Source organism: Rattus norvegicus, chromosome 15 (genome assembly GCF_021556685.1).
Source record: "Rattus norvegicus strain SHRSP/BbbUtx chromosome 15, alternate assembly SHRSP_T2T, whole genome shotgun sequence".
Taxonomy (NCBI): Eukaryota; Metazoa; Chordata; class Mammalia; order Rodentia; family Muridae; genus Rattus; species Rattus norvegicus.
The window spans coordinates 7,066,238-7,090,905 of record NC_141548.1 but is presented as its reverse complement, the minus strand read 5'-3'; the positions used below and the strand labels follow the sequence as shown (position 1 = coordinate 7,090,905).

The 24,668-nt window shown below is 42.9% G+C and overlaps 2 protein-coding genes across 5 annotated transcripts; both read left to right on the top strand.

The window, feature by feature from the left end:
- LOC134481931 (disks large homolog 5-like) lies at positions 1–7,217 on the top strand. Of its 2 annotated transcripts, XR_015638633.1 has the most exons (6): positions 25–205; positions 946–1,108; positions 2,240–2,371; positions 2,830–3,006; positions 5,692–5,834; positions 6,630–7,191. XR_015638633.1 is itself a non-coding variant. In XM_087587047.1 (5 exons), the coding sequence occupies exons 1-5, from the start codon at positions 55–57 to the stop codon at positions 6,712–6,714; spliced, it is 708 nt and encodes a 235-aa protein (XP_087443173.1). In that variant the 5' UTR covers positions 1–54; the 3' UTR covers positions 6,715–7,217. The 2 variants fall into 2 exon arrangements, 1 of the variants encoding a protein (XP_087443173.1); XM_087587047.1 differs by lacking the exon at positions 5,692–5,834 and having other exon boundaries at positions 1–205; positions 6,630–7,217.
- A 3,391-nt stretch (positions 7,218–10,608) lies between these two features.
- LOC148000764 (disks large homolog 5-like) lies at positions 10,609–23,783 on the top strand. Of its 3 annotated transcripts, none has more exons than XM_087587044.1 (6): positions 10,609–10,875; positions 19,809–19,976; positions 20,149–20,227; positions 20,978–21,137; positions 22,524–22,655; positions 23,099–23,783. In XM_087587044.1, exons 5-6 carry the CDS (start codon positions 22,543–22,545, stop codon positions 23,298–23,300), a joined length of 315 nt encoding a protein of 104 aa, XP_087443170.1. In that variant the 5' UTR covers positions 10,609–10,875; positions 19,809–19,976; positions 20,149–20,227; positions 20,978–21,137; positions 22,524–22,542; the 3' UTR covers positions 23,301–23,783. The 3 variants fall into 3 exon arrangements, with proteins under 3 accessions (XP_087443170.1, XP_087443169.1, XP_087443172.1); XM_087587043.1 differs by having other exon boundaries at positions 10,655–10,875; positions 20,135–20,227; XM_087587046.1 differs by lacking the exon at positions 19,809–19,976 and having other exon boundaries at positions 10,666–10,875.
- The last annotated feature ends 885 nt before the right edge of the window (positions 23,784–24,668 follow it).

The window sequence follows — 24,668 nt, the reverse complement described above, 5'->3', positions numbered from 1 at the left end:
GTCAGCAGTGTTGTGGTGACACCAACTGCCTGAGCGATTTCCCTTCATTTCCTAATGGGTTCCCGAGGAGGCATGTTCTCCAGGATCCTCAGTCTCTTTCGGAGGGACAATCATATCCAGGCAGGCACCAGACCAAGGCAGAGGGAGGCCAGCCTTCTATCATGTTGGAGAAGAAGACGAATGGAAAGGTCCTTGAGGAGGTCAAGTGAGTACTGGGCAGGGCAAGGGGAGCTCCCTGGAGGAGGTTGGCTTGTGTTGGTCCTTCCAGGAGTAGGACATATGATTTAGAGCCTCAGTCTTCCTAATGGCTGACCCAGACACAATAATTTCTGATCATTAGTTTGACAGAAAACCAAGAACTGTTATATGTCAAGGGGCTTTCCTTGGATCTCTTTAGTGTCCTGGGCAGTGTCAAAGAATACCAGGATGAGCCTTTATAAGAATAACAAAGTGTCTCTTCCAGGATCGGCTGTTGAAACACTTCATTCTCAGCAGTGTCCTGTAGATTACTTGGGTAATTGATGCCAAGAGGGATACTCTCCTGGTCATATATCAAGGTCTCAGTTACTTTGTCCTTGAACACACATGATTAGGGATTCAAGATGTTAAGCAGTTTGAACTCAAGGACTTACCTGCCTCACATCAGACATTAGCTGAGAAGGTCCTCCAATTCTTCTTGTTTAGGCCAGCTTTAGAATTTCAGTGACAGAGGAATGGATTTAGGAGGTGTGGTCTATATCTATGATGGCATATGTCATCATATGGCTATGATGGTGGGAACAGGGAACTAGCTGAGTTCAGCTTAAAGATAGCTTTCTTGCTCTGTCAGGGATTCACTGTATCTGTAGAACTGTTCATCCTCAGACTTCTGTTTAGAGTAAGCATAGTTTTCCTTGACACTGTGTCCACATATATGCCTGTTTACTGGTGTTTATCTACCTACAGAGTTTGATCAGAAGGCATCGTCCCAACCCTCCACGACACCTGTTGAAGAGGAGAGAATGAAGCGTTTGGAGAACCTCAAAATTGCTCTCCAGAAGATGCAGAAGGAGAGAGATGAACTCAGGAGTATCCTGGCCGATTACCCGGGAAAGAATTTAAATGACAGGTAGTCACAATGCAAGTTCTGTTAAATCCACATTTCCTCACATCACAGTAGGCTACAACTCCAGGGTGTCCTCATGGTCAAAATCACTTTCCTGATTGCATCAGAATGTGAAGTTCAGATGGGAATGGGATGGTGGCACAGGCTATTTTAATTCCTACAAACGTAAATCATAGCCTGTGGCCTGAATCACAGTCTGGGAATGAGGGTATAGTGTGTGAGCTCTCATTGTGTGGTTTAAGGAGCCTGGACAGGTGTTGGCTTGTGGGAATTTCTAGGTGCTCTGATTATGACCAATCATTGTTGTAATTGACGTGGAGGTGCTTTGGGTTCAATAGGTCCTGTGAAGAGCTGGAGGGACCCAATCCCACTTGCTGCCTCACAGTGTGTGACTGGACTGACAACAGGGGATCATTGGTTTTCTCTGATTTTATTCATTGTATTTGGAGATAATGCCACATCCTTATATTTAATTGGCATTCTAATTGTATTTGAGAGAGAGAGAGAGAGTATGTGTTTTGAGTGAGTTTGTGTGTGTGTATGCATGTGTGAGTGTGTTTGTGTGTATCACTTAAGATCTGGGTATTCTATGTACTGATTTTGCCTGAGAATTGTCCTGTGTCAATTTCCATGGCATGATAATGATGAGGGTGAGAGCCTCACTGTGAGCAGTAGACCATTTCACATCTGCTCAGGTGGACGCACATGGGAATCTCCTGGTGCGTGTTATAAATTCTTTTCCCTGTAAATACTGTTCATGTTCCTTTGGGTTTTCATGTAGCAATAGATTCTATGATTGAGAATTGTTACCTAAGAACAGTAGAATAGTCTTCATGGGCTTAAGTTGGAGCCTGGATTGTGACACAGGGTCCTCAAGTGTTCTTGGCAAGCTAGTCTATTCCTTCAAACCCCCTCAGGGAGCTCAAGCAAATCAGCTCCCTCCTTCTGTTTCCTGGCACTGCTGTCTCCGTGTTCACAATAATAAACTTAATAAATATCAAATGACCCAGTACCAAGAAGCAAGGGCGTGGCATGTCCTAGGCTGGGGTAGTTCAGGATTCAGTCTGAATTCATGTAATTCTTGAATCCTTCATTCATAATGTTATTTCATCCTTGGACCATGCCTTACCACAGGAACAACTTTGAGTCTGAGATGCTCACGATGCAGCACCAGGAAGTGATGACCGACATGAAGAAAATGAGCGAGCAGGTCAATAGAGCTTTGGTCAAATGTACACACCTCACACTGGAAAATGACTGGTACTGGTGAGTAACTTACAAGGTTGTGACCCCAGCACTAGGCACAGCATGTGTCAGCCCATTCTTATCTTTGAAGTAAAGTGAGGATCAGGCTTTTTAGTGTTTGAAGCAGACCAGGAAGCCTGTGTCTAAGGAAGGCTCTAGGACACACAGGACACAGAAAGATTCTCCTCCAAGCGACATTCTAATAAAATGGACAAATAAGCACACATGGGGATTAAGTCCTCTTCTGGGAAAAACTTGAATCAATGGTGTCAGGTTTTTGAGTAGTGCCCTGAGTCTTCTGGAATGTGGCTCTTTTCTCCATTTCACCTGTCTCTAGGTCATGCTCCATGGCTACTGTGGACTTGGACTATAATCTTTGACTCTCTTTAGATCAGGACCCTAGAAGGAGTAATGGACTTGGAGATGTGGGAGGAAGTTGGAGACTGGCTGGGATTCACCATTTTTTCTTTGTGTCTCAGCCGCAGCTTCTGCCCCCTCCTAACTGAGTTGTTTGAGCTGAAGAACAATGCCCAGAGAGCACGGCATGAGAACAGGGAGCTTCTATGGGAACAGATTGCACTGGAAGAGTCTATTAAGGAAACAACAAGGTTCTGTGGGGAAGCCAGTATGAAAATCCGTGTAACAAGCAGCCTCAGGTAGGATGAATGAAGCATCAAGGGCAGGTTTTCCTGATATCTAAGCATAAACCAAGTCAAACCAGTTTAACCTTTCTCCACCTTATCCAGACACTCTCCTAGGTCTCATCCAGTTGTTCATCTCTTTGAACATTTACAAAACTTTCTGTGATGTTAGCTTCATGCAAGAAACTGGAGGATTGACAACCAAATCCTCCTGCTCAACTAGAAAATGCATTTCCTTAAGGGGGATCTGTTGATCACACACTGCACACTTACATGCCATTATGCTAGCGGGATGCCATGAGGTAGCCGTCTTTGTAGTGCACAGAACTGATTAGAGTTTAGTTCAATTGCCAAAAGAATGGCTCTCATTGTCAATTATGATGGGGCTTGTGGACTTTCTCTCCTTTTCCCCGTACATTGAAAATGGTCCCTTCTGCCTGTCCAAATCGTGGTTTCTAGTGACAGAGCTTGAGAAGCAGTTTGTCCGTCCTGTTTTATGTCAGTGTTTTAGTGTTCTTTCCTGTGGCTTATGTCCTGGAGCTGACTGGATGAACAGGGATGTAGGAAAGACTTCTCTCAGGGTGAGGGTTTGTGTGAGATATGTGAGGATTAGAGGGATATTTTTGTCCAGCTCTCTCAACCTAGTGTGCCCAAGAAGTGCATTCTCTACACAGGTTTACTCTATAAGGGAGGGATAGCAGTGTCTAAGCTCTCACTTGACACATTTCCTTTGCCTAATCTGTATTCAACAACTGTTCTTCCAGCCTGATGGCCTCCCCATTCTTTTCTGCTTCTCACTTATGATTTCTGTTCTTTCTCTCTCTCTCTCTCTCTCTCTCTCTCTCTCTCTCTCTCTCTCTCTCTCTCTCTCTCCCTTCCCCTCTCCATCTCTCTCTGACTCTGTGTGTGTGGGGGGGTGTTTTTTTGTGTGTTTGTGTCTGTGGGCACATACATGTGTGATCATGTTTATGGCTATGATGCATATTGTACTTTGGAAGTTGTTTGTTTTAATTGTTTGTGATATGGGTGTCTTATATATAGAAGTGTGTGTATATGTGTGTTTTTTCACATGTGTGTGTGTGAACTCATCAAGTTTCTGAACACAGACACATATACATGTATTTATATATATATTGTATAAGTCTATATGTGCATATTTAGAAACATGTAAAAGTATACACACACACACACACACACACACACACACACACACAAACACTCTGAGAGAGAGAGAAGAAGAGAAAACCTAATCTTTCCAATTACATTTTAAACTGTTCTTAATGGGGTCTTGATCACTATTCAAACTATTTAAACTGGGAAAACTATTCATCAACATTGACATTACTTGGAGAAAAACTCAGGAATAGGGTACAGGGATGTGAGGAGAGGCTGCTGTGTGAAATCCATGTACCTGAGTGTGGAAACTGATGACTGAGGGCTCTTCTGCCTTCTTTGCTCTCGGTGTATAGTAACACTGGAAGGTCATGTGGCTTGTTGTGTCTTCTCAACATCCTGGTTATGTTAACCATTTCCTGCCACCACTTTCTTTACAGATTGGCCTAAACTTGGTTGAATATACCTTGGCTTTGGAGTTTGGCCTGGAATTTGTTATTTGAAAGATTAATTTGCTTAGAGTTGAATCTGCAGCACAAGATGTCCAGGAGTTATGCTGAGGTGGAATCACATCTTTGCCTCAGACAGAAACTTAGGCTCAAAATAGTCCAAAGCACTCACCCTGTGTTGTGTTGTGGCACTCTTAACCATTGTTATTCAAAATCATTTGATCTGAGTGAAAATCATCTGTAAGGAGGGTTTAGAACAGTGAGACCCTCAGACATTGCTGGAGGTGTCAAATGGGTAGCCCTGTGAGACACCATGTACAACTCTTGTGAAAGTTCAACCTTTTGACACAGCAATTCCAGAAGAAGAAGTAGGTGTGAGCAGAGAAACTGGGGCACATTAGTGTTGTAGGGGTTCACCTCAGAGCAGCCATGAAGTAAAATTATCCAGATGTCCATCAGTCAGAAAGTGAAAAGGTACAATGTTGTCCAGCCCTTCCATGGACTGTGGCTGAGTTTGATTATACCTGCCAGCATTTGGCTTTGAATTAGCCTTCTCTTACTCGAATTATATCTGATAGCATCCCAGTACAAGTTTTACCTTGGATTGTGGTTATGGAGATTTCCTAGCTGTTTGTGCTGGTAGTTTGGCTCCCCTGTCAGGTACTGTATGGTAAAGGGACCTCATATTGGAAAATGCAGCTCACTTTGCATGCACTGGGAAACAGTGAGCAGAGGACTGAAGAGGCTCACCTGCCCCCACCCAGTGCTCTGTTGCCTGAAATCAGCCTCTTGTGCACAGCCATGTGACCTTGCTAAGGAGGCTTGGCTAACAGGCCTAGATGTCACATTTCTAATTTCTGATTTTCATGGGAATACACTTTATTGGCTGAGCTGTCTTTAGGCTATGCTCACTGTGTACTTACCCCATTCCAGGTTTTTTTTTCTTATGCCACAATAGTAGACTGGGTGATCCCTTCTATTACCATTAACTGGGAAACTAACCACATTCTGCAAAATACTCTGCTTGTATGTGTGAACAAATATAATTGGGGGAGTTCAAAAGTGTGTATGTCTGGGTATCTGTCTGTGTCTGTATACATGCATGCCTCCATGGGCAATATAATCTTCTAATGACCAGGATGAGGAGAGCATGGAGGAAAGTCTGCAGGAGCCCCTGAATCAGCAAAAACTGGTCACTGAGCAAAAGGCCTTGTCTGAGAAGATGCAGCATCATTTCGGTGTCACTGAGATGATTTGAAAGCACAGGATGAGAGGACCCAAGTAGATTCCCTGTACTTATAAACTGTCTTATTGGGTGTGTGACTTTCTCCATAGTTCTCAGCATCTGTCAGCTAGGAGCAGATCAGAATATTATTCTTGTCCATTTTAAAAGACATTCCGTCCATGAAGTGTATGTGATCCATAGAGATTCTGGCTATTGTGTACTGATCCCTCCAGTCTGAGCTCTCTAGTATTATCTGAGCCCAGTGCCTTTAAGTCTCCCCACAAATAGTTTTACGATACCCATAAACAAAGGAGTGGTATAGTTTATTGTCTGCATGAATATGTGCTTTAGAGTTCAATGCCTACCCTCGGCAAGATTTCCATGCCGCATATTCTTGCCAAATATAATATCACTTCAGTGTGCATGTACTTCTTGCGATATTGTTTCTCTGGGTCTTTGCTGATATTGAGGTTGTCAAGTGGACCCCAGGCATATTCCTGCACTAGAGGAATAATAATAGTCTTCATTTCAGAGATGGCCGGGTTTCCAAGGCCTTCCTATTGTTTTCTAGGTTGTTCATATCTCTCCTCAACTGACATTTAACCATTGCTACATGATATTAAAATATAATGTATATGTATGATTGGATTTATCTGCTCTCCACTGTTCAATTTTTAGCAGTTTTAAAAGCTGAGAAAATATGCAGGCCTGTGGGATCTCTTCCCCTTCTCTCTTGGGCATGAGAGAATGACCTCAGATGAAAGATCATCCTGGATTATCCTGCTGAATTGTGCTGCTGTGTATGGGATAAGTGACATGGCAGGTCCTCACCAGGTCTTTTCCACCCCAAGGTCTGAACACTGCAGCAGAAGGTTTCCCAGGGCACAGAGCAGGACTACAGCTCTCAGAGACAGAACTGTCCACCAGGAGCACTGAGGGTGCAAAGATTGACACCACCTCCCCCATCTCAGTCCTTGTAACCATAGCAATCTTGGGCTGCATTTGAAAGACCTTGAGATGTGGCCTGGAACACGCCTCACGTTTAACCTTTTGACGACTTGTCCATCAACAACCAACCACCCGGAATGAGGCGTCTACATTCATCTTGAGGAGATTTTTACCATCTTACCTGCCGTTCTGCTGTGTTTGCAAGGCCAGCAACAGGCTGGAGTTATATGTTGAAAACTGTGTAGCAATTGAATGCTGACTAATTTACTTGTTATATTTGATATTTAGTTTGAAGTTTGGTTTTATGCATTTGGTTTTATTTGTTTAAGTTTGAAGTTTTGTTATTTATTTGTTAACTTTAGTTTTTTAATTAATATGCTATATTCCTAATGCTATATACATTGAACTCATTGACTCCCCACTTTAAAATGTTCTTGAATAAATTAATGCTTGCCTATAAATAAAAATGTGACCTTTAACCCTTCACTCACAAGACCGTCCTGAGTCGTCTGTGGTTCTTCCTCCTGTAACAGCACAAGTGTAAGGCAACAGTGGTGTTCTGCAAGTCTCATGCAGCTTAGGCTTCATCATCAGTTCACAGCCAGCCAGAGCTGCACAGGAACCTGTGCTCTTGATGTAGACAGTTTGTCATGCTCTGTGGAACCCACTTTCATGATGAAAAATATCCTTGCTTTATCCTTGTGCTCACAAATTTAGCTTCCTTTATAATGACAAACAAAGGAGAAACACAGAAGTATTTCTCTAATACCTTAGAGGAAATAAAATCATTCAGTATGGGAATATAGAAAGCGATCAGGACACATGGAGCTGTATGCCTCTGCATTCCTTTTAATACAGCATCGGATATGACTGCAGATTTATTGAATTCCAGCAATTTTTGAGGAACGAAACTTTTAAAATTTTTATTAGACACAGTTCTTTATTACATTTTAAACATTATTCCCCTCCCTTGTTTCCTTCCTTAAGCCCCCATTCCCTTCCCTCTCCCTACCCCATATGTGTATCCCCTATACATCCCCCTTATTGTTCACCACTATTCCCCTGCACTGCCCCTGGAACATTTTCTTTATTGTTTTGTTGGTTTGTTTGTTGTTATTCTTTTTCTCCCATTTTTATTAAATTGGGCATTTCTTATTTACATTTCAAATGTTATTCCTTTTCCCAGTTTCCTGTCCATCAGCCCCTTAGCCCCTCCCCTTCCCGTTCTAAATGGTTGTACCCTCCCCGTCCAACCCCCATTACTGCCCTCTCCAACATTCCCTACACTGGGGGTTCAACCTTGGTAGTACCAAGGGCTTCCCCTTCCACTGTTGCCCCAACAATGCTATTTACTGCTACCTACGCAGGGTCAGTCCATGTGTAGTCTTTGGGCAGTGGTTTGGTCCCTGGAAGCTCTGGTTGGTTCTTATGGGGTTGCAAGCCCCTTCAGCTCCTTCAGTCCTTTCCCTAATTCCTCCAATGGGTGTCCCATTCTCAGTTCAGTGGTTCGCTTCTGGCGTTTGACTCTGTATTTGACATGTTCTGGCTGTGTCTTTCAGGAGAGATCTATATCCGGTTCATGTCAGCATGCACTTCTTAGCTTCATCCATCTTATCAAGTTTTGGTGGAGATATAGATATAGATATAGATATAGATATAGATATAGATATAGATATAGATATAGATATAGATATAGATAGATAGATATAGATAGATATAGATATAGTAGATATATACATAGATAGATATGGACCACCTGTGGGGCAGGCTCTGAATGGCGTTCCTTCATTCTCTGCTCTAAAATTTGCCTCCCTATCCCCTCCTATGGATATTTTGTTCCCCCTTTAAAGAAGGAGTGAAGCATCCACATTTTCATCATCCTTCTTGAGTTTCATGTGGTTTGTGCCTTAGATCTTGTGTATTTCGAGTATAACCAAGAGGCGAGGATGCAAAAGAATCAAATGGATAGCTTGACGCCAGAGGTTGGTGGTGAACACCAGAGGGAAAGATCATTCTTCCAGAAACAATTGGCAGGTTTCTGGTAACTCAGCTTTACCAGACTACTTGTTTGGGTCCACAGAACTCTCTCAGTTGCCATCAGCAAGGTATGTTATACCCACATACACTGGACAGTGTAGAAGGAGATGTCAAAGCCAGATGTCACATTTACACCTATGTAAATAAAAAACAGAGATCATTTACCCAGAAGGATTGCATACAGGTAGCCAATGCTCTGATAAATTATGGGAACCTGAATTAACTGACACATGGCCTCCTAGAGTAAGATAAAAGTACCTGCTTGTTTTATTGATACCTTTTCTGGGTGAGTAGAAACTCACTACATCAGACTGAAACTGATCATAGAGCAACTAGAAAGCTCTGCTAGGAACTTTCCCGCTAATTTTGCCACTCACTAGGAATGCTGCCATATAATAGCCCAGCTCTCACGGCCAAAGCCTGTAAAGAACAGTCAAAGATTTATGCATAGTTTGGAGTCTTTGTTGTGCAGAATTCTGGGCAGGTGGAAATAATGAACAAGATGTTAAAGGAAACACTATGGAAACTTTCATTAGAGTCCAGGAAAGGTGGAAAGGCTCTTTTCTTATTTTGGGCCTGCTGTACTCCATACAAGGAGGGATTGAACCATAGAATATTATGTTTAGAATACACCCCCCATTGCTTCTAAGTCTTAGAGATCAGCACTTGGCAGAATTCTTCAACTATTTTATTCTTGAAATCCTGTCCGTCCAGTTCTCTGTAAAGTCTATTACTTTGACTATCAGAGAGACCCAGTGAACCTCTAAATCTATCAACAATATCCCCTAATTTGGACCTGGTGGTAGTGAAACTGCATGAGCCAAGTGGGCAACGAAAAGGACAATGAAAGCAATTTGCAAAGGACCTACGTGGTGATGTTTTACACTCTTACAGCTATGAGGTTAGGTGGAATTTTAACATGGATTCCTCACAACTAGGTCAAGAACGTAGAAGCCACAGATGACAATGCCAAATAGACTCCCTCCAGAACTTCTGGACCTATTAACGTTGAGCTTTCACCTGACCTCAAGCCCTTCCACTCCCTGCCCAACCTCCTGGATCTTATGTTTGGCATGAATACAGGGTCATGGTCCAAACTCTAACACCGTCAGGCCTGTCCCTGGGAACTCAGGAAGGTGGACACTAGAGAAGTGACGTCTAATGGAACTGCAGAGGACCAATCTCCGTCCACGTTGTCCTTTGCTCACTGATATCTGGTTATTTTTTGGAGAAAGGATTTGAAAGTTTATCATTTGAAGTAGGTGCACAACATTTAACGTTGTATATTCACTGTGTAACTGGGTTCACTATGTTACCAAGATCATTGCAACAGAGGGATGCAAAACAGAGACTTTGTGAGTACACATCCATGAATATATGTAAAGAAAGACACCTTGGAAGGAATGCACAATAAGAAAATGAAATCAATATCCAATAAATTAAAGGTCTGGAGGGAAATACTGCCTTTTGGGAAACAGGAAAACCTAGGAAATGGGAATGTATGTCACAGGACTGGATCTGGGAATATAATTATTATGCAGTAGAATGTCTTCCATCACGTGTCCCTTGATCTTTTCTCCCCATGCCAGGCCCCTGACGCAATCTGCCCTTTCAGAGCATGAAACTACTAATGAAGCAAAGAGAAATCTCTAGCTTTAGAGGGAGGAGATATGGAAAGGGTTCCATTGTGTCACTGGAGAGCCTCCTGGAGATGGCACCTCAGAATCTGGTCACCATAAGGAAAGCTGGTTAGCAGGAGGCCCTGGCAGTTCCCAGTGACATCATCAGTGGACCCTTCCCTGAACAATCTCTTGTATCCAGGAGAGCCCTGGCATCTTCTGTGATGTCACAAGTGTTGTGGTGGCACCAACTGCCTGTGGGATGTTCCTTCAGTGTCTCTATGGTTCACTGATTGACCTGTTGTCCAGGCTAAGCCGGCCATTTGGGAGAAAGAACAAAGTGCATGAAGAGATGAGAGTTGGGGAGAAGGAAGCTGCCCTTCTGTCTTGTTGTAAAAAAGGAAGAAATAAATGGTCCACGGGAAAGCTCAGTGAGCTCTGGGCAATGGGTGAGGAGGTTCCTTGAGGAGAGAGCTTAAGCTGAGCGTTCCAGGTATGGAAATCTGGAGCCGGGAGCTTATAAGAAGCAGCTGGACTTCCCTGCTTGTTATGGTTCCTGGAAGTCAGAGACTTTACATCATTAATTTCTCTATTTCAGATGCCAGTTGTTGGGAAGGGCACCACTGTTTTCCTGAGAGCTCATGGCTTTTACTCCTTTTATCTAGAAGACAAAGGTCCTTAGGAAGAAGGGAGAGACTAGTGTGGTATCCTCGGCTCAGAGCTGACTCTTCCCCCTTTGGATTGGTTCAGTTTGTGTCTGACACTAATATCTGGGAGAGAGAAGACTTCTAGATGAGACCTCATCATCTCAGGCTTTCCACTAGAGTTATTCTGACTACCATTCCCTGATAGTGGTCCCCTTAGATTTCTGAGTCAACACGTGTGAGTGTCTTGCAGTTTTCTAGTGCAGTGAAGAACTGTTAGTCAGTGAACCAGAACCAGGACTGGCTCCTTCCTGACTTCTCTAGGTGTCCTGAGTAGTAAGTGGGTGTACTAAACGATCATGTTCTACCAATACAAGGCATCTATATCTACAGTCCTGGGGTCTAGAGAGATCTATCTGTGATTCTGGGCATCACCACAGCAAATGATTGCTGAAGGAGTTTGTAGCTTTCATCCTGGTTATGTACCACAGGCTAGGGTGTTCTGAAGCCAAGTCCCATCCTGTGCAGCTGTGAATAGGCCTGAGGAGGCTGTCTCCTTGGTTTTCTGAAGTATTACTAAGGGAGCCAGAGTAAATCAGCACCCACTGCTCAACAGAGCTCTGGGAATGTTGACATCCTCAGCTTCAGCTACATATTAAGCTAGGTCAAAAGATCACCTATCAGGTCCATTCTTAAATATCCTTCAGGGTGCTAGGGTTGGACTGTAATGAAGTAGTATGCAGGAGAGGTGCTGGCCCTCAGCTGCTCTATGTCAGTGTATGTGGGAAACACCTGAACTCTTCTATTACAGATCAGAGAGATGAGCTGCAATCACATTCAGTAGACTGTGTACATTCCTGGGCTTTGACTTTGACCATGCAGGTCTGTTGTTTCTCACTGCATTGTTCATGTGGCCAAGTTGTGGGAAAGTCCCACTCACAATTGTTTCCCATCCTCCGTCCTAGGATCTTAGATTTTAGCACAACACTTCACATCTTATCTTCTAGATCCACGGTCCTAACTTTACTTCAACATGCATGTCTCTATTATCTGTACACCGTGTGTGTGTGTGTGTGTGTGTGTGTGTGTGTGTGTGTGTGTGTGTGTGTGTGGTTAGTTTGCATACAACTTTAGGGAAACCTTGCCACTGAAATCCTCTAGGAGTCTATGTAAGTAATCTGTAAATTGTGGATCAGGCAAAATCCAAATGCTCTCCCGCAACGTGGCCTTCTAGAAAGAGTAGCATAAACTGCAATAAAAGGATATACTTGAAAGTAAAACTTGGAGGAAAGGCCCTGGCTTATCTACATTGTCACTGTGAACTGGGACATGGCTCTCTTGGCTTCTGTGCCCAGACATGAGGGCTCTGAAGCTATGCTGCCTCCTGTGGAACTGTGAGTGAGCTTGTGTCACACGAAGCATGTGAATGGAGTGAGAAGACAGTAGGGGGACATTGTGACACTGCCCCCCAATGGAGACATGGAAGTGTTGACAATCACAGTGGGTGAGTCTCAAGCTGCACTTTGAGACCCAGCCATGCTACGTTTCACCTGTCAGCTCACTTCCTGCACATCCACCACAGGCCAAGGGCAGGCTCAGATGAAGCTCTGTTGAAGACAGGTGCTGTCCCTTGTGAGCTGCGTCTCAGGGTATGCGGAAGACCATTCAGCCTCCTGTGATGTGGGAGATCAGAGTAGTAAGAGGCAGGCAAAGGGGACAGTTGTGTGTTTGTTTTTCTGTGCTACCATAACTACATCTTCCAGGCTAAGGATTTGCTCATGGAAGTCTGCTGTGTCACATGTGTAAAGGCCAAGCTGTCTGAAGTCTCAATAACACAACTGGCTCCAGGCTGCTTTCTCAGTCACTGGGATTTACACGCAGTCCTTCATACCTTGTCTTCTAGATCCACAAATTCTTGTCTGGCTTCATATGGACAAGGCACTTTATATGTCTTCTTACTAATAGTATGCTTTATAAGTGTGCTTATCCAGGGTGTTTTGTTATATATTTTAAGACTATTTTGAGTAGAATATTTCCCTGATTTCTTTCCCATAGTTGGTTTTTGGTATACAGGAAAGGTAATGAGTTTTGTGTGTTATTTTGCATTCTACTACTTTAATGAATGTATTTTCAGCTTTAAGAAACTTAATTTTTTAGAGACAAGTTGTCTCTATTTAGGATCACCTCTAACTAATTCATATTTGTCTTTGCATTTTAAGTATTTCAATCCACATTATTTTATTTTATATTTTCAGATGATTATGAGGGGAATTTTTCCCAGATTTTCTCATGGTATGATTTGGATTGGCATAAAGGAAGGCTAAGAAATTTTGTGTGTTCACATTGTATTGTGCTTTTATGAATGTATTTATCAGTCTTAAGAGATGGTGATATTGGGGTTGGGGATTTAGCTCCGCGGTAGAGCGCTTGCCTAGCGAGCCCAAGGCCCTGGGTTCGGTCCCCAGCTCCGAAAAAAAAAAGAAAAGGAAAAAAAAAAAGAGAGAGATGGTGATACATTTTTAGTTTTAAAAATAGTATCACGTGGGGGTTGGGGATTTAGCTCAGTGGTAGAGCGCTTGCCTAGGAAGCGCAAGGCCCTGGGTTCGGTCCCCAGCTCCGGAAAAAAAAAAAAAAAAAAAAAAAGAACAAAAATAGTATCACGTCATCTGCAAATGAAAAGATTTTGACTTCTTCGTTTTTCATTTGGGTTACCCAAGTTCACCACCCACCACTGATGCTTATTGTTATTTATTCCACTTTTCCTCTGGGTTTCTCTCTTGTCTCTTTTCATTGTTGCTACTCCCCCCACCCTTTGTCCATCCTTCCCTGCCTCTACCTAGGTCCCTCCATCCTTCTGCCTCTCATGATTATGTTCTTCCCCTTCTAAGTGGGTTCAAGCATCCACAATTTGGCCTTCTGACATGTTACCCTTCGTGTGATCAATGAATTGTATAGTGGGTCTTCTGAACTTTTGGGCTAACATCCATTTGTCACTAAATACATCCCATGTTATGTCCTTTTCGATCTCTGTTACTTCACTATTTTCCAATTCCATCCTTTTGCCTATGAAGTTCTTGGTGTATTCATCTTTGATACCCGAGAACTGTTCCTCTGTTTGAATAGAGCGCACTTTCTATATTCATTCCTCAGTTGAGTTGAGGTCTATCGTGGTTGTTTCCAGCATTTGACTAATATGAGTAAGGCTGCTATGAACATATTCATCCACACGTCCTTGTCATTTGTGGATCATGTTTGAGTATATGCGCTGAAGTGGGTGGTAAAGCTGGGTCTTCAGGTAAAGCTATTTGCAATGTTCCCTGATCCTCCACATTGATATCCAGAGTGGCTATACAGCTAGTAATCGCACCAGCAATGGAGGAGTGTTCCACTTTCTCTACATCCCAGCCCACTCTGCTGCTGCCTTAGTTTTTATCTTAGCCATTCTGATTGGTGTAATGAAGAATCACAGGTTCGTTTTGATTTGCCTTTTTCTGATAACTAAGGATGTCGAACATTTCTTGATGAGTTTCGTAGGCACTGAGATCCTCAGTTGAGAATTCCTGGTTTAGCTCTCTGACCCAGTGTAAAAGTCGGGTTATTTGTTACTCTGGGAGTTTACCTTTTTGAGTATTTTGTTTATTTTGAATTTTGGCACTCTCTCAGATGTAGGGTTGGTAAAACTCTTCTACGAATCTGTAGCTTGCTGTTTTGTCCTACTGGCAGTGTCCTTTGCTTTAAAGAAAGTTTTCAGATTGTTGAGATTTCATACATTTACTGTTGATCTTAGACCCTGACTCTTTGGTATTCTGTTCTGAAAACGTTCTCCTGTGCAAATGTGTTCTAGAAACTTTGTGACACTTTCCCTTCTACTAGCTTCTGCATGTTTGGTTTTATGTGGATTTCCTTGATTCACTTGGACTTGAACTGTGTAGAAAGAGAGAGAAATGGATCAATTGGCACTCAACTACATGCAGACCACCAGTTAGGGTAGCATCATTTCTTAAAATGCCTTCTTATGTTCAAAATTCTCAGTCATCAGGGAAATGCAAATCAAAATAACCCTGAGATTCCACCTCACACCAGTCAGAAAGGCTAAGATCAAAAACTCAGGTGTCAGCAGATGCTGCTGAGAATGCGGAGAAAGAGGAACACTCCTCCACTGTTGGTAGGATTGCAAACTGGATAACCTCTCTGGAAATCAGTCTGGAGGTTCCTCAAAAATTGAACATTGCACTGCCTGAGGACCCAGCTATACCTCTCCTGGGCATATACCCAAAAGATGCTCCAACATACAACAAAGACACATGCTCCACTATGTTCATAGCAGCCGTATTCATAAGGGCCAGAAGCTGGGAAAAACCCAGATGCCCTTCAACAGAGGAATGGATACAGAAAATGGGGTACATTTACACAGTGAATACTACTCAGCTATTAAGAACAATGACTTCATGGAAATCTTATGGCAATGGAAGGAACTAGAAAATATCATCCTGAGTGAGGTAACCCAATCACAAGAAAACCCACATGGTATGCACTCACTGATAAGTGGATATTAGCCCAAAATCTCAGATTACCCAAGATGCAATCCACAGACCACATGAAGCTCAAGAAGGATGACCAAAGTGTGGAAGCTTCAGTCCTTCTCAGAAGGGGGAACAAAAATACTCACAGGAGGAAGTGTGGAGATGAAGTCTGGAGCAGAGACTGAGGAAAGGCTACCCAGGGACTGCCCTAACTGGGGATCCAGCCTATATACATCCACCAGACCCAGACAATATTGGTGATGCCAAGAAGTATGAGCTGACAGGAGCCTGATATAGCTGTCTTCTGAAAGGCACTGCCAGAGCATGACAAATACAGAGGCGGATGTTTGGAGTCAACCATTGAACTGAGAACAATGGAGGACGCAGAGGAAGGATTGAAGGAGCTGAACGGGTTTGCAACCCCATAACAACAATAATACCAACCAACTACAGATCCAAGAGACTAAACCACCATTCAAATGGTACAAATGGACAGACCCAGGGCTCCAGCAGCATGTGTAGAAAAGGATTGGCTTGTTGGGCATCAATGAGAGAAGACGCCCTTGGTCCTGCGAAGGCTCTATGCCCCAGTGTAGAAGAATGTCAGGGCAGTGTGGCAGAAAGGGTTGGGTGGGTGGGAGAACACCCTCAGAGAAACAGGGTGAGGGGGATGGAGTAGGGGGGATATGGGTGTGAAACAGAGAAAGGCTGTAACATTTGAATGTAACTAAAAACATATAAAGAATAAAAAAATTTAAAAAGGCATAACAAATGCAAAAGATTGTGGTGCCATTCCATAGTCGTGATGTGTTTCTTCTGTGAGAGCATACTGGTTAACTCACTTCTCTATGACTGTCTTCTTATTTGAAAGTAAATAATGGGATCATCTGTGGAGTGGTTAGTAAGAATAAAAGCATTGCCTAACATGAATAGGTCCCTCCAGAGCGTGAGCTTAATATTCTAGGTATAGAGCAATTAGCTGTGGAGGGGGGATTAAAAACAAAAACCAAACAAAAAACAAGAACATCAACGATTAACATAAATTTTGAATCCTGGGATTAATGCGTGTGCTGACTTTGATCAGCTTTGTGGATGCTTCTAATAAACACACACGTCCTATCACAGTTCTAGCAGTCGCCAGCAGAGGGAGCTGTGAGGTAGTGTGTGCTTCTTCCTTTCCAAGACACCCCATGGCCTCAGGCCTGCATCCAGTGAGCTGGAACTAAGAGCAGCCTGGTTGAAACTCCTGCTGCCATGGCAGATTCGCAGGAACATTTTCCTTTGCCCACAAGGAGCCTGTGTGGAGGAGACCTCTTGGCGGGTCCTAAAGGACTCTGCATGTCCTATTCTACAGGGAGAAGCCCAGATAGGTCTTTGAGAAAGGTCAGTGAGTTGTTGGGGAAGTCTCTGATTGTGTGGCCGAGGGCCTGGAATGGCTGAGAGAATGGCTGCTTCCCTGAGGGCAAAGGATAGACCTCCTAGGGCTCTGACCTCCTACTTTATATTTTCACCTGATGGCTTATTATTCATATTTTCTTAATGGGATACGACTATGGTCTTGGTGAGCATCTTGTCTCTCTGATTCTCATTCAGTTCTTTGTTGTCACAGACTTTTTGAGCTTACTCCAGCCCCTGGGACTTATTCATACCTCCAAATTTCTCTGACTTTTGGGATTTCTAATATTTGTGGCAAAGTGAGTGACAAAAGCAATGAATAGCCTGGTGTTCAGTGCATATGGATCTGTGGGTGTATAGATACCATAAGCCTCTAGGATACACTCTAGGAAAGCAGCAGTGTGCTCTTAGGTCCCCTGTGTGACCTCACTTAACTTTGCCAATTTGTGGGCTTCTATTCTGCTGCTCTCAGAAATGGAAACTCCTGGAATAGATGTATAGTGTCCCATTACCTTTGTCATTCTTAGGATATTAGTGGGAGTAAGTTTGATTGAAATATACTCTCAAGAACATTATCCAAATCAGTGCTTCTTGTGTGCTGTCTACATGAAGTACCAAGTTCACAGACAGATCTGCATGAACTTCCCAAAGCCAGCAAATTGGAGCATGAAGAAAGCCCAAGGCATCCATTACCAGCATCCTCAGCACCTGCCCCAGGATGGGTAAATTGGATTTGGTGGAAGAAGGGATCTACTGTGATAGCTGGCCCTCATACACCCAGAGAAGAATATACTAGGAGAGTTGGGGAAGGATTGTGGGAGAGAGTAACCGGGTGTCAGGGGGCAGTGAGCAGCATGCAATGTGAATAAGTAAAATATGTATAAATAAAAAATAAAATAAAGTTCTTTAACAAAATGGGACACAGTGTAATGTTGTAGTGACTCTACTATGTTTACACTAGCGAACACTTTAACAACTAGGGTGACTAGACATGATAAAGTAGGATGCCTTTGTCACTTACAAATACTATTTACACAGCAAAGATAAATGCACGACTTGCAGCCCAAAGATCAATTGTTTCCAGCACATCTATGTGACTCTCCTTCCCTTTATCAGGACTCTGGAGGCCTCTGTTCATCCAGGTCTCACGGATCATCCAAAAGGCAGTCCCTTACCAGCTCTGGTCAAGTGCCCTTGTGCTCTTGGTAGACCTCTGCTCAGGCTGCAGAGGCACTGAAGGGCAGCCTTTTCCATGCGTGGGAAGCCATTATTTCAGCCTTTCCAGACTCTCTGCTACTCAACTGGAGACTTCTGCAGAGGCCTGTCAATCTCAAAACCAGAAGCTTGTCAATCCAAAACCCTAGGATGCCATCCTGCACTCATGATGCATTGATTACCTGAGACCATACACGTTAACTCTCTTCTTCATGCCTGTTTTCCTTCTTTGAAAGTAAATAATGTGATCATGTGTGGTGTGGGTGGTAAGAGCAAAATCTTTACCATGAAGAATAGGGCCATGAAGAGTGTGGACTTAACATTCTAGGTACAGAGCAAATAGAGGGAATTACCAAAGAAAACAACAGGAATTCTAACAACAATTGCAAAAAAAAGAAGAGAAAAAAGAAAAAAAACTTTATGGGTGCTGGGATTAAAGGCATGTATCAACTCTGACCAGCATTGTAGGTATTTCCAATGAAATATTAAAAAACAAACAACCCGATTATTCTTTTAGCAATTGCAGCAGAGAAGACTGTGAGAGATCATGTGCTGCTACCACCATGCTATGATTCTGTAGCAACAACTTCCTTGGTGATAGGAGCCTGTATGCAGCAGGCCCCTTGGTGGGCCTGTCATCTCAAAAAAAGATGCTTCAGTCATCCAAAAGATTGGACTCCAGTATACTTCAGGCCAGGAAAGAAGCCAGCTACCATGGGTGAAAGAAGAAAGGAAAAATTACATTGGAAAAATATGTGCCTTATTTGGAAGAAATGACCCTAAACTTCTGAAGCATCCATCATCTCCACTCCTCTGTTTTGAGCTTTGTATAGCGATGTTGTCCAACTCCAGGTGGGAGTCAGAGGCAGAGCCCTTCCCAGAAAAGACAGACGTGATTTTCACTCTTACGTCTGTGAGGGTAGGAGGCGTCATAGCACAGATTGAGCGCACCTAGGAGAAGAACACAGACGCCACACATGACAATGCCAAATGGACTTTCCCCTGAACTTATGGACCCACTAAAATTGAGGCTTAACCTGACCTCAGGCCCTTCGACTCCCTGCCCATCCCGCTGATTCTTATGTTTGCTATGAGTAAAGTATCAAGGGGCAACCCCCGATATCCTCATGCCTGGACTTGGAAATTAAGGAAGACAGATATTGGAGAAGTGATGGCTGTCGGGCTACAATGTAGGAACACGCAGTCCAGGTTGACCTTTACTCACTGATGACCAATTTAATTGTCTGGCTATATTTGAGAAAGGGATGATGTCCTACTTAATATGTAAAAGAAGGTATAGAAATCTAATATTTTATATTTGCCCTCAAGTTGATCCCCTATTTTCCCAAAAAAAGGGAGTTTTTATTGCAAAAAGTAGGATTATTAACATTGACTTTGTGAAATACATGGACGTGTATGTTGAAATAGTCCTGGCTATCAAGGAATGCACAATAAGCAAATATTATTCAGGTTTTATAAAAGTAAAATTATAGGAGAAATATATTGGCCTCTAGGAAACAGGGAAACTTTGGGAATTGGACTGTATGTATGTGCATTGTCTCAGGTGTAGATTTATTATTGAGAGAAATCTCCCTCATTTGTGGTCCCTAGAGATTTGGGTACTAACAAAAATCTCTTATCCAATTCAGGGTTGTAACCAACTCTCCCCATCAAAAGCATTGATGACATCCGATGAAGCAGACAGAAATATCTAACTTTGGAGGAGAAGTTGTCAAAGGATATTCCCTGGGTCACAAGAGAGGCTGCAGAAAAGGGCCCCATAGAAATTGGTTGCTTTTGGGAGAGCTGGGTAGCAGGTAGGCCATAAAACTTCCCAGTGACATAATCAGTAATCTCTTCCTTGGACAATCTCTTGTATCTAAGAGAGCACTAGAATCTTCTGTGACGTCACCAGTGTTGTGGTGACACCAACTGCCTGTGGGATTCCCTCAGTGCGTTTTGGGTTCACAAACAGGCATGTTTCAACAGCTGCTCAAGCTCATTCAGAAGGAGAGGGGAGACCAAGGAGAGACCAGACCGAGGCAGAAGAAAGCTGGCCTTCTGTCTTGTAAGTACGGAAGAATGAAATCATTCTGGGGAATGCACAGTGAGTACTGGGTAGAGTTGGGGAACTTCCTCCAGGAGGCAGGTTTGAGCTGTGCCTTTCAGGAGTAGTCCTTACAGGCAGGAGCCTTGGAATTTGTCAATTGCAGACCAAGAGTCAAGAGTCCTGATGATTAATTTGACAGAGAGCCAGGAATTGGCAGGCCTGCAGCTTCTTTTCTATGAGCTTTTTAATTTCTACTGCCAAGGAATGCCAGGAGGAAGCCCTATGAGGATAACAATGTGCCCGTTCATTTTTGGGTGCTGAAGCACTTCATCCTCTAGATTACTGTAGGTTACTAAGTCTGTGATGACAACAACAAGGAAGGATGAACCCCCTAGTCATGAATTGAGGTCGCAGACACTTTAATCTTGAACACACGATTAGGGTTTGATGGTGCTGTGAACTCCAGGATTGACCTGCTCCACAACTGATATCTGCTGACAATGTCCCAAATCTTTATGTCTGAGGTAGATTCTATCTTTCAGTATGAGGGATCATGTAATAGTGAGTGAGGCTTATGTATGGCAATGGAGGTTGGGAAGAGGGAAATAGCTTAAGAGTCCACATTAGAGATAGCTTTTCTTCTCTTTCAGGGATTCAACAAGTCTCCAGCCTTTCCTCTTCCTCAACCTCCTTTTTGAGATTCAGAATGGTCTTTTCTACCCATGGGCTATCAAATATGTACATTCACTTGTGTTTATCTATCTACAGGGTTTATTCAGAAGGCATCATCAGAAAATTTCATCAGTAACCATGAAAAGCGTATAAAGAAATTGGAGGAACTAAAATCTGAAATCCAGAAGTGTAAAATCGAGCGGGATGAACTTTCTCGAATCCTGGACCTTTATGTCAATGATGGTTTGAACTACAGGTAGTCATTATGCCCTGTAACCTATTGACTGTCTTGTGCTCTCTCTGCTAAGCCAAGATTTCCTCACATCCAGAAAGTGTTTCACCTCTCATCCTGGACTTTAAGGAGCCTTGGCAGGTGCTGGCCTGTGAGAGAAGCTCGGTGCTGTGTGTTTAGGGTCAACCTCTCTTGTACTTGACCCTGATCTCCTTGGAGTTGGATTGGATTTTTTCAACAGCTGGAAGGACCTGGTCACACTTGCTGCATCTAAGTGTGTGAATGAAATGCCTGAATGTCCTCACTCTTACTCTGATTTTGGTCGTTATACACTGATTCTATGGCACCTCCACGATAAAGTTGGCATTCTAATTATGTTTGTATATGGGTTGGTATGTACGTATGGATGTGAAAGTATTTGTGTGTGTTTTGCTCAGGATCAGGGAGTCTGGGACCTTTGATTGGGTCTGAGGATTTGTTTGATGAACGGTTTGCAGGTCATGATAGTGATGAGTCCGTGGAGGCCGTCATTGATCAACAGAGCACTTTGCTCCTTCTGTTTACCTTGCTGCAAATAGGGCTCTCCTGAGGGGAGGAGGTGTTATGAATCCTCTTCCCTGTAAAAAGTAGTTACGGCCTCTGGGAGTCATGTAACAAGGATTGAGAATCCCTGCTTTCAAAACAAGAGAAATGTCATCACATCTTTCTGTTGGACCCAAGGCTATGGCACAGACTGGAGGAAACATCTTATACTTCTTACACAACTGTTCAATTCCTTCATGCTGACCTGGCTAGATCTTGAAGGTCAGCTCCCTCCATTTGGTCCCCTGGCTCTGCCGTCCAATGCCCAGGATAATTAGTTTAACCAGCACCATTGGAAGGAGCAAGTTTGTGTTATATAAATGGACTTGGGTAGTCCAGAGAACACTCTGATTTCACTTATTTATTTATTTATTTATTTATTTATTTATTTATTTATTTATTTATTTATTTTCCTGCTTTGAACTTTCTTTTCTTTTTTTAACTATCCAAGGATGTTTTATTGTGACCTAGAAAAGGTCACTGTGGGAATAAATTCTTGGCACTTGTTATTCCCAAACATGCAGCTCTTAGGCTTTCCCCCTCCTATACAGAGGGTCTTTATAGGACCGTATCTCACCAGCCTTTTAAGGAGCCCTTATTTCAAAACAAATGCATGCTGATTTGCAGAGAAATATTTTCTATAGGAGAGTGATGGTTTGAGTCTCACTGTTGTGTTTTTGCTGTGGTCTTTGAGTTTTCCACTTTCTTCCCTAGCCCCCATTCCTTGAATTTGAATTTTTTATTGGGTATTTTTTATTTACACTTCATCTAATTGTGAAATCATGAGTTCAGACAGTTATTTGTTCCTTGGGTCATGTTCTAACACAGGCTGAGTGTTGAATTGCCAATGCTTAAATCCCAACATGAGATGAGAATGATGGATATGCATAAGATGACCAACTGGATAAGTGATGCCATGGAGAAGTACAAGGAGCTCACGCAAGAGAACAATTCCTACCGGTGAGTCACTGACAGAAAGGAGACCACAGCACTAGGTGGGGAATACTTCTGTCCAGCTATGACTTTGAAAAAAGATCTGTGATCCATGAGAAACACGTGGAAAGTTTGTATAGCTGCTGGGTCTTCTATCATCCCTCAGAGGGGATTGGCCCTCTACCTGCCAATGGTTTTAGAATACCATGAACACATAAGCACCCATATGCACCATTTCCTCTGCTTTGATGTGCACATACCCTCTTAGTGTCAGGATTTTCTGAAGTACTTTGATTCCCATGGAGTGCGGACTCGGGATTTGACCTGCCTCTAATTGGTGCTAACATGCAAACTGTGGCTCTAGTCTGGAGATGCCTGGGGATGGGGCCCTTGAAGGGATGATTGTACTTGCAGGAGTGGCAGGCAAACAGAAACTGCCTGGGATTTACCATTATTTGTTTTTGATTCAGCATCAGAAACTTCCACCTCCTGAATGAACGCAATGAATTGAAGAAGAATGTAAGGATTCTGATGAATGAGAACAGAAAACTGCTGGTGGAGCAGACTGAACTGCAAGCATCCTGTGAGGAGGGAAAGAGGTTGTGTGAGGAGGCCAGCAAGACCATCTACACCGCAGATATTGGATCCTTGTGTCCTGTTACTTTTGAGTAAATCGAATGTATCCTTGTGAATCAAACAGTGATCTCGAACTCGTCACTCTTAAGAACCTTCTTTATTGAAGTGTGATATAACCATCTGAAATCCCACAGCTCTCAGGCAGAGATGGATCTCTGCATTCTCACAGGGATTGGGCATCATAATTACTTCCCAGTCAGACTGAGATACAAAGACAATTGTACTTTCAGTGTAGATTGTGTGTCCAACTCTGAATACCAACTTCATGATGAAAAAATTTATCAATGCTGTATCCTTATCAAATATTTAGCGACCGCTAAAATATACTCTTTTGTAGATGAGAGTGTTGAACATATTAATGGAATATCCATCAGGCTTTCTGTAGTATCTCCCAGGAAATAAAACAATATTATAGGGAGTATAGAAGCAGTCATGAAACAGAATTGCTTGCTTTTGGTTTCCTTCAAACATGATATCAATTGTAACTGCACAGAAGAGACAATAAAGACCTTTCAGGGGATAGGGTTTTTATGGTTGGTTGTTTTCTTGTTCTTGATTAGGATGATGACTTTTGTTCTTGACAATGTACTATGTTCCACTTGGGATTTCAACTCAAGCAGACCACATAGTTTACAATTCAGTTTCTAGATTTCTTTAAAAGCTGGACAAAATACCCAGGCAAAGGTGCCCTATGAGTTTTCTCCTTTGTTTTTCCCTCCTTTGGGTGCTTTTGTTTTTGTTTATTTTTGTTGTTGATTTATTTTATATTTATGAGTGTTTTGCCTTCTGTAGGTCTGTGCATGCTATTCCCCAAAGGCCAGAAGAGGTCACTGTGTTTCACCTGGAACTTAAGTGACAGAGGATTGTTAGGTGCCCTGCATGTCTTTTGAGAAACAAATTCTCAAATGATGAGCCATCTCTCCAGCCCCTACCGTGGACGTTTGTCCTTCATCGTGTTCCTTACTAGTTGCAATGGATCATACCTGAACAAAGTGTTTCTTCAGATATGTAGGGACACATTTATGGGGTCTGCATGCTAATTATCTAGACTTCCAGGCATCTATGTGAAGTTTTTAGTTAGGGTTTCACTGCTCTGAACAGATACCATGACTAAGACAAATGTTATAAAGGGCAGCATTTAATTGGAGCTACTTAAAGGTTCAGATCTTCAGTTCTTTATCATCAAGGTGGGAGCCTGGCAGCATCTAAGCAGATATGGTGCTGTAGGAGCTGAGAGTTCTACATCTTCATGTGATGTTTGCGAGCAGAATACTCAGTTTGAGGCAGCTAGGATGAGGGTCTTAAAGGCCAGACCCACAGCGAAACACCTGACCCAACAAGGAAATACCTACTCCAAAGGAGCCATACCGTATAATAGTACCACTCCCTGGGCCAAGCATATAC

What these genes read in the sequence shown, in the direction of transcription:
- LOC134481931 (XM_087587047.1), top strand. Translation starts at nt 55, where the DNA reads ATGGGTTCCCGAGGAGGCATGTTCTCCAGGATCCTCAGTCTCTTTCGG. An exon ending in CTGGAAAATGACTGGTACTG is followed by an intron (nt 2,372 to 2,829) that starts GTGAGTAACTTA and finishes TTTGTGTCTCAG; the next exon opens with CCGCAGCTTCTGCCCCCTCC. An exon ending in CGTGTAACAAGCAGCCTCAG is followed by an intron (nt 3,007 to 6,629) that starts GTAGGATGAATG and finishes TTCCACCCCAAG; the next exon opens with GTCTGAACACTGCAGCAGAA.
- LOC148000764 (XM_087587043.1), top strand. Translation starts at nt 20,137, where the DNA reads ATGTTTCAACAGCTGCTCAAGCTCATTCAGAAGGAGAGGGGAGACCAA. An exon ending in GAAAGCTGGCCTTCTGTCTT is followed by an intron (nt 20,228 to 20,977) that starts GTAAGTACGGAA and finishes ATCTATCTACAG; the next exon opens with GGTTTATTCAGAAGGCATCA. An exon ending in AATGATGGTTTGAACTACAG is followed by an intron (nt 21,138 to 22,523) that starts GTAGTCATTATG and finishes GTTCTAACACAG; the next exon opens with GCTGAGTGTTGAATTGCCAA.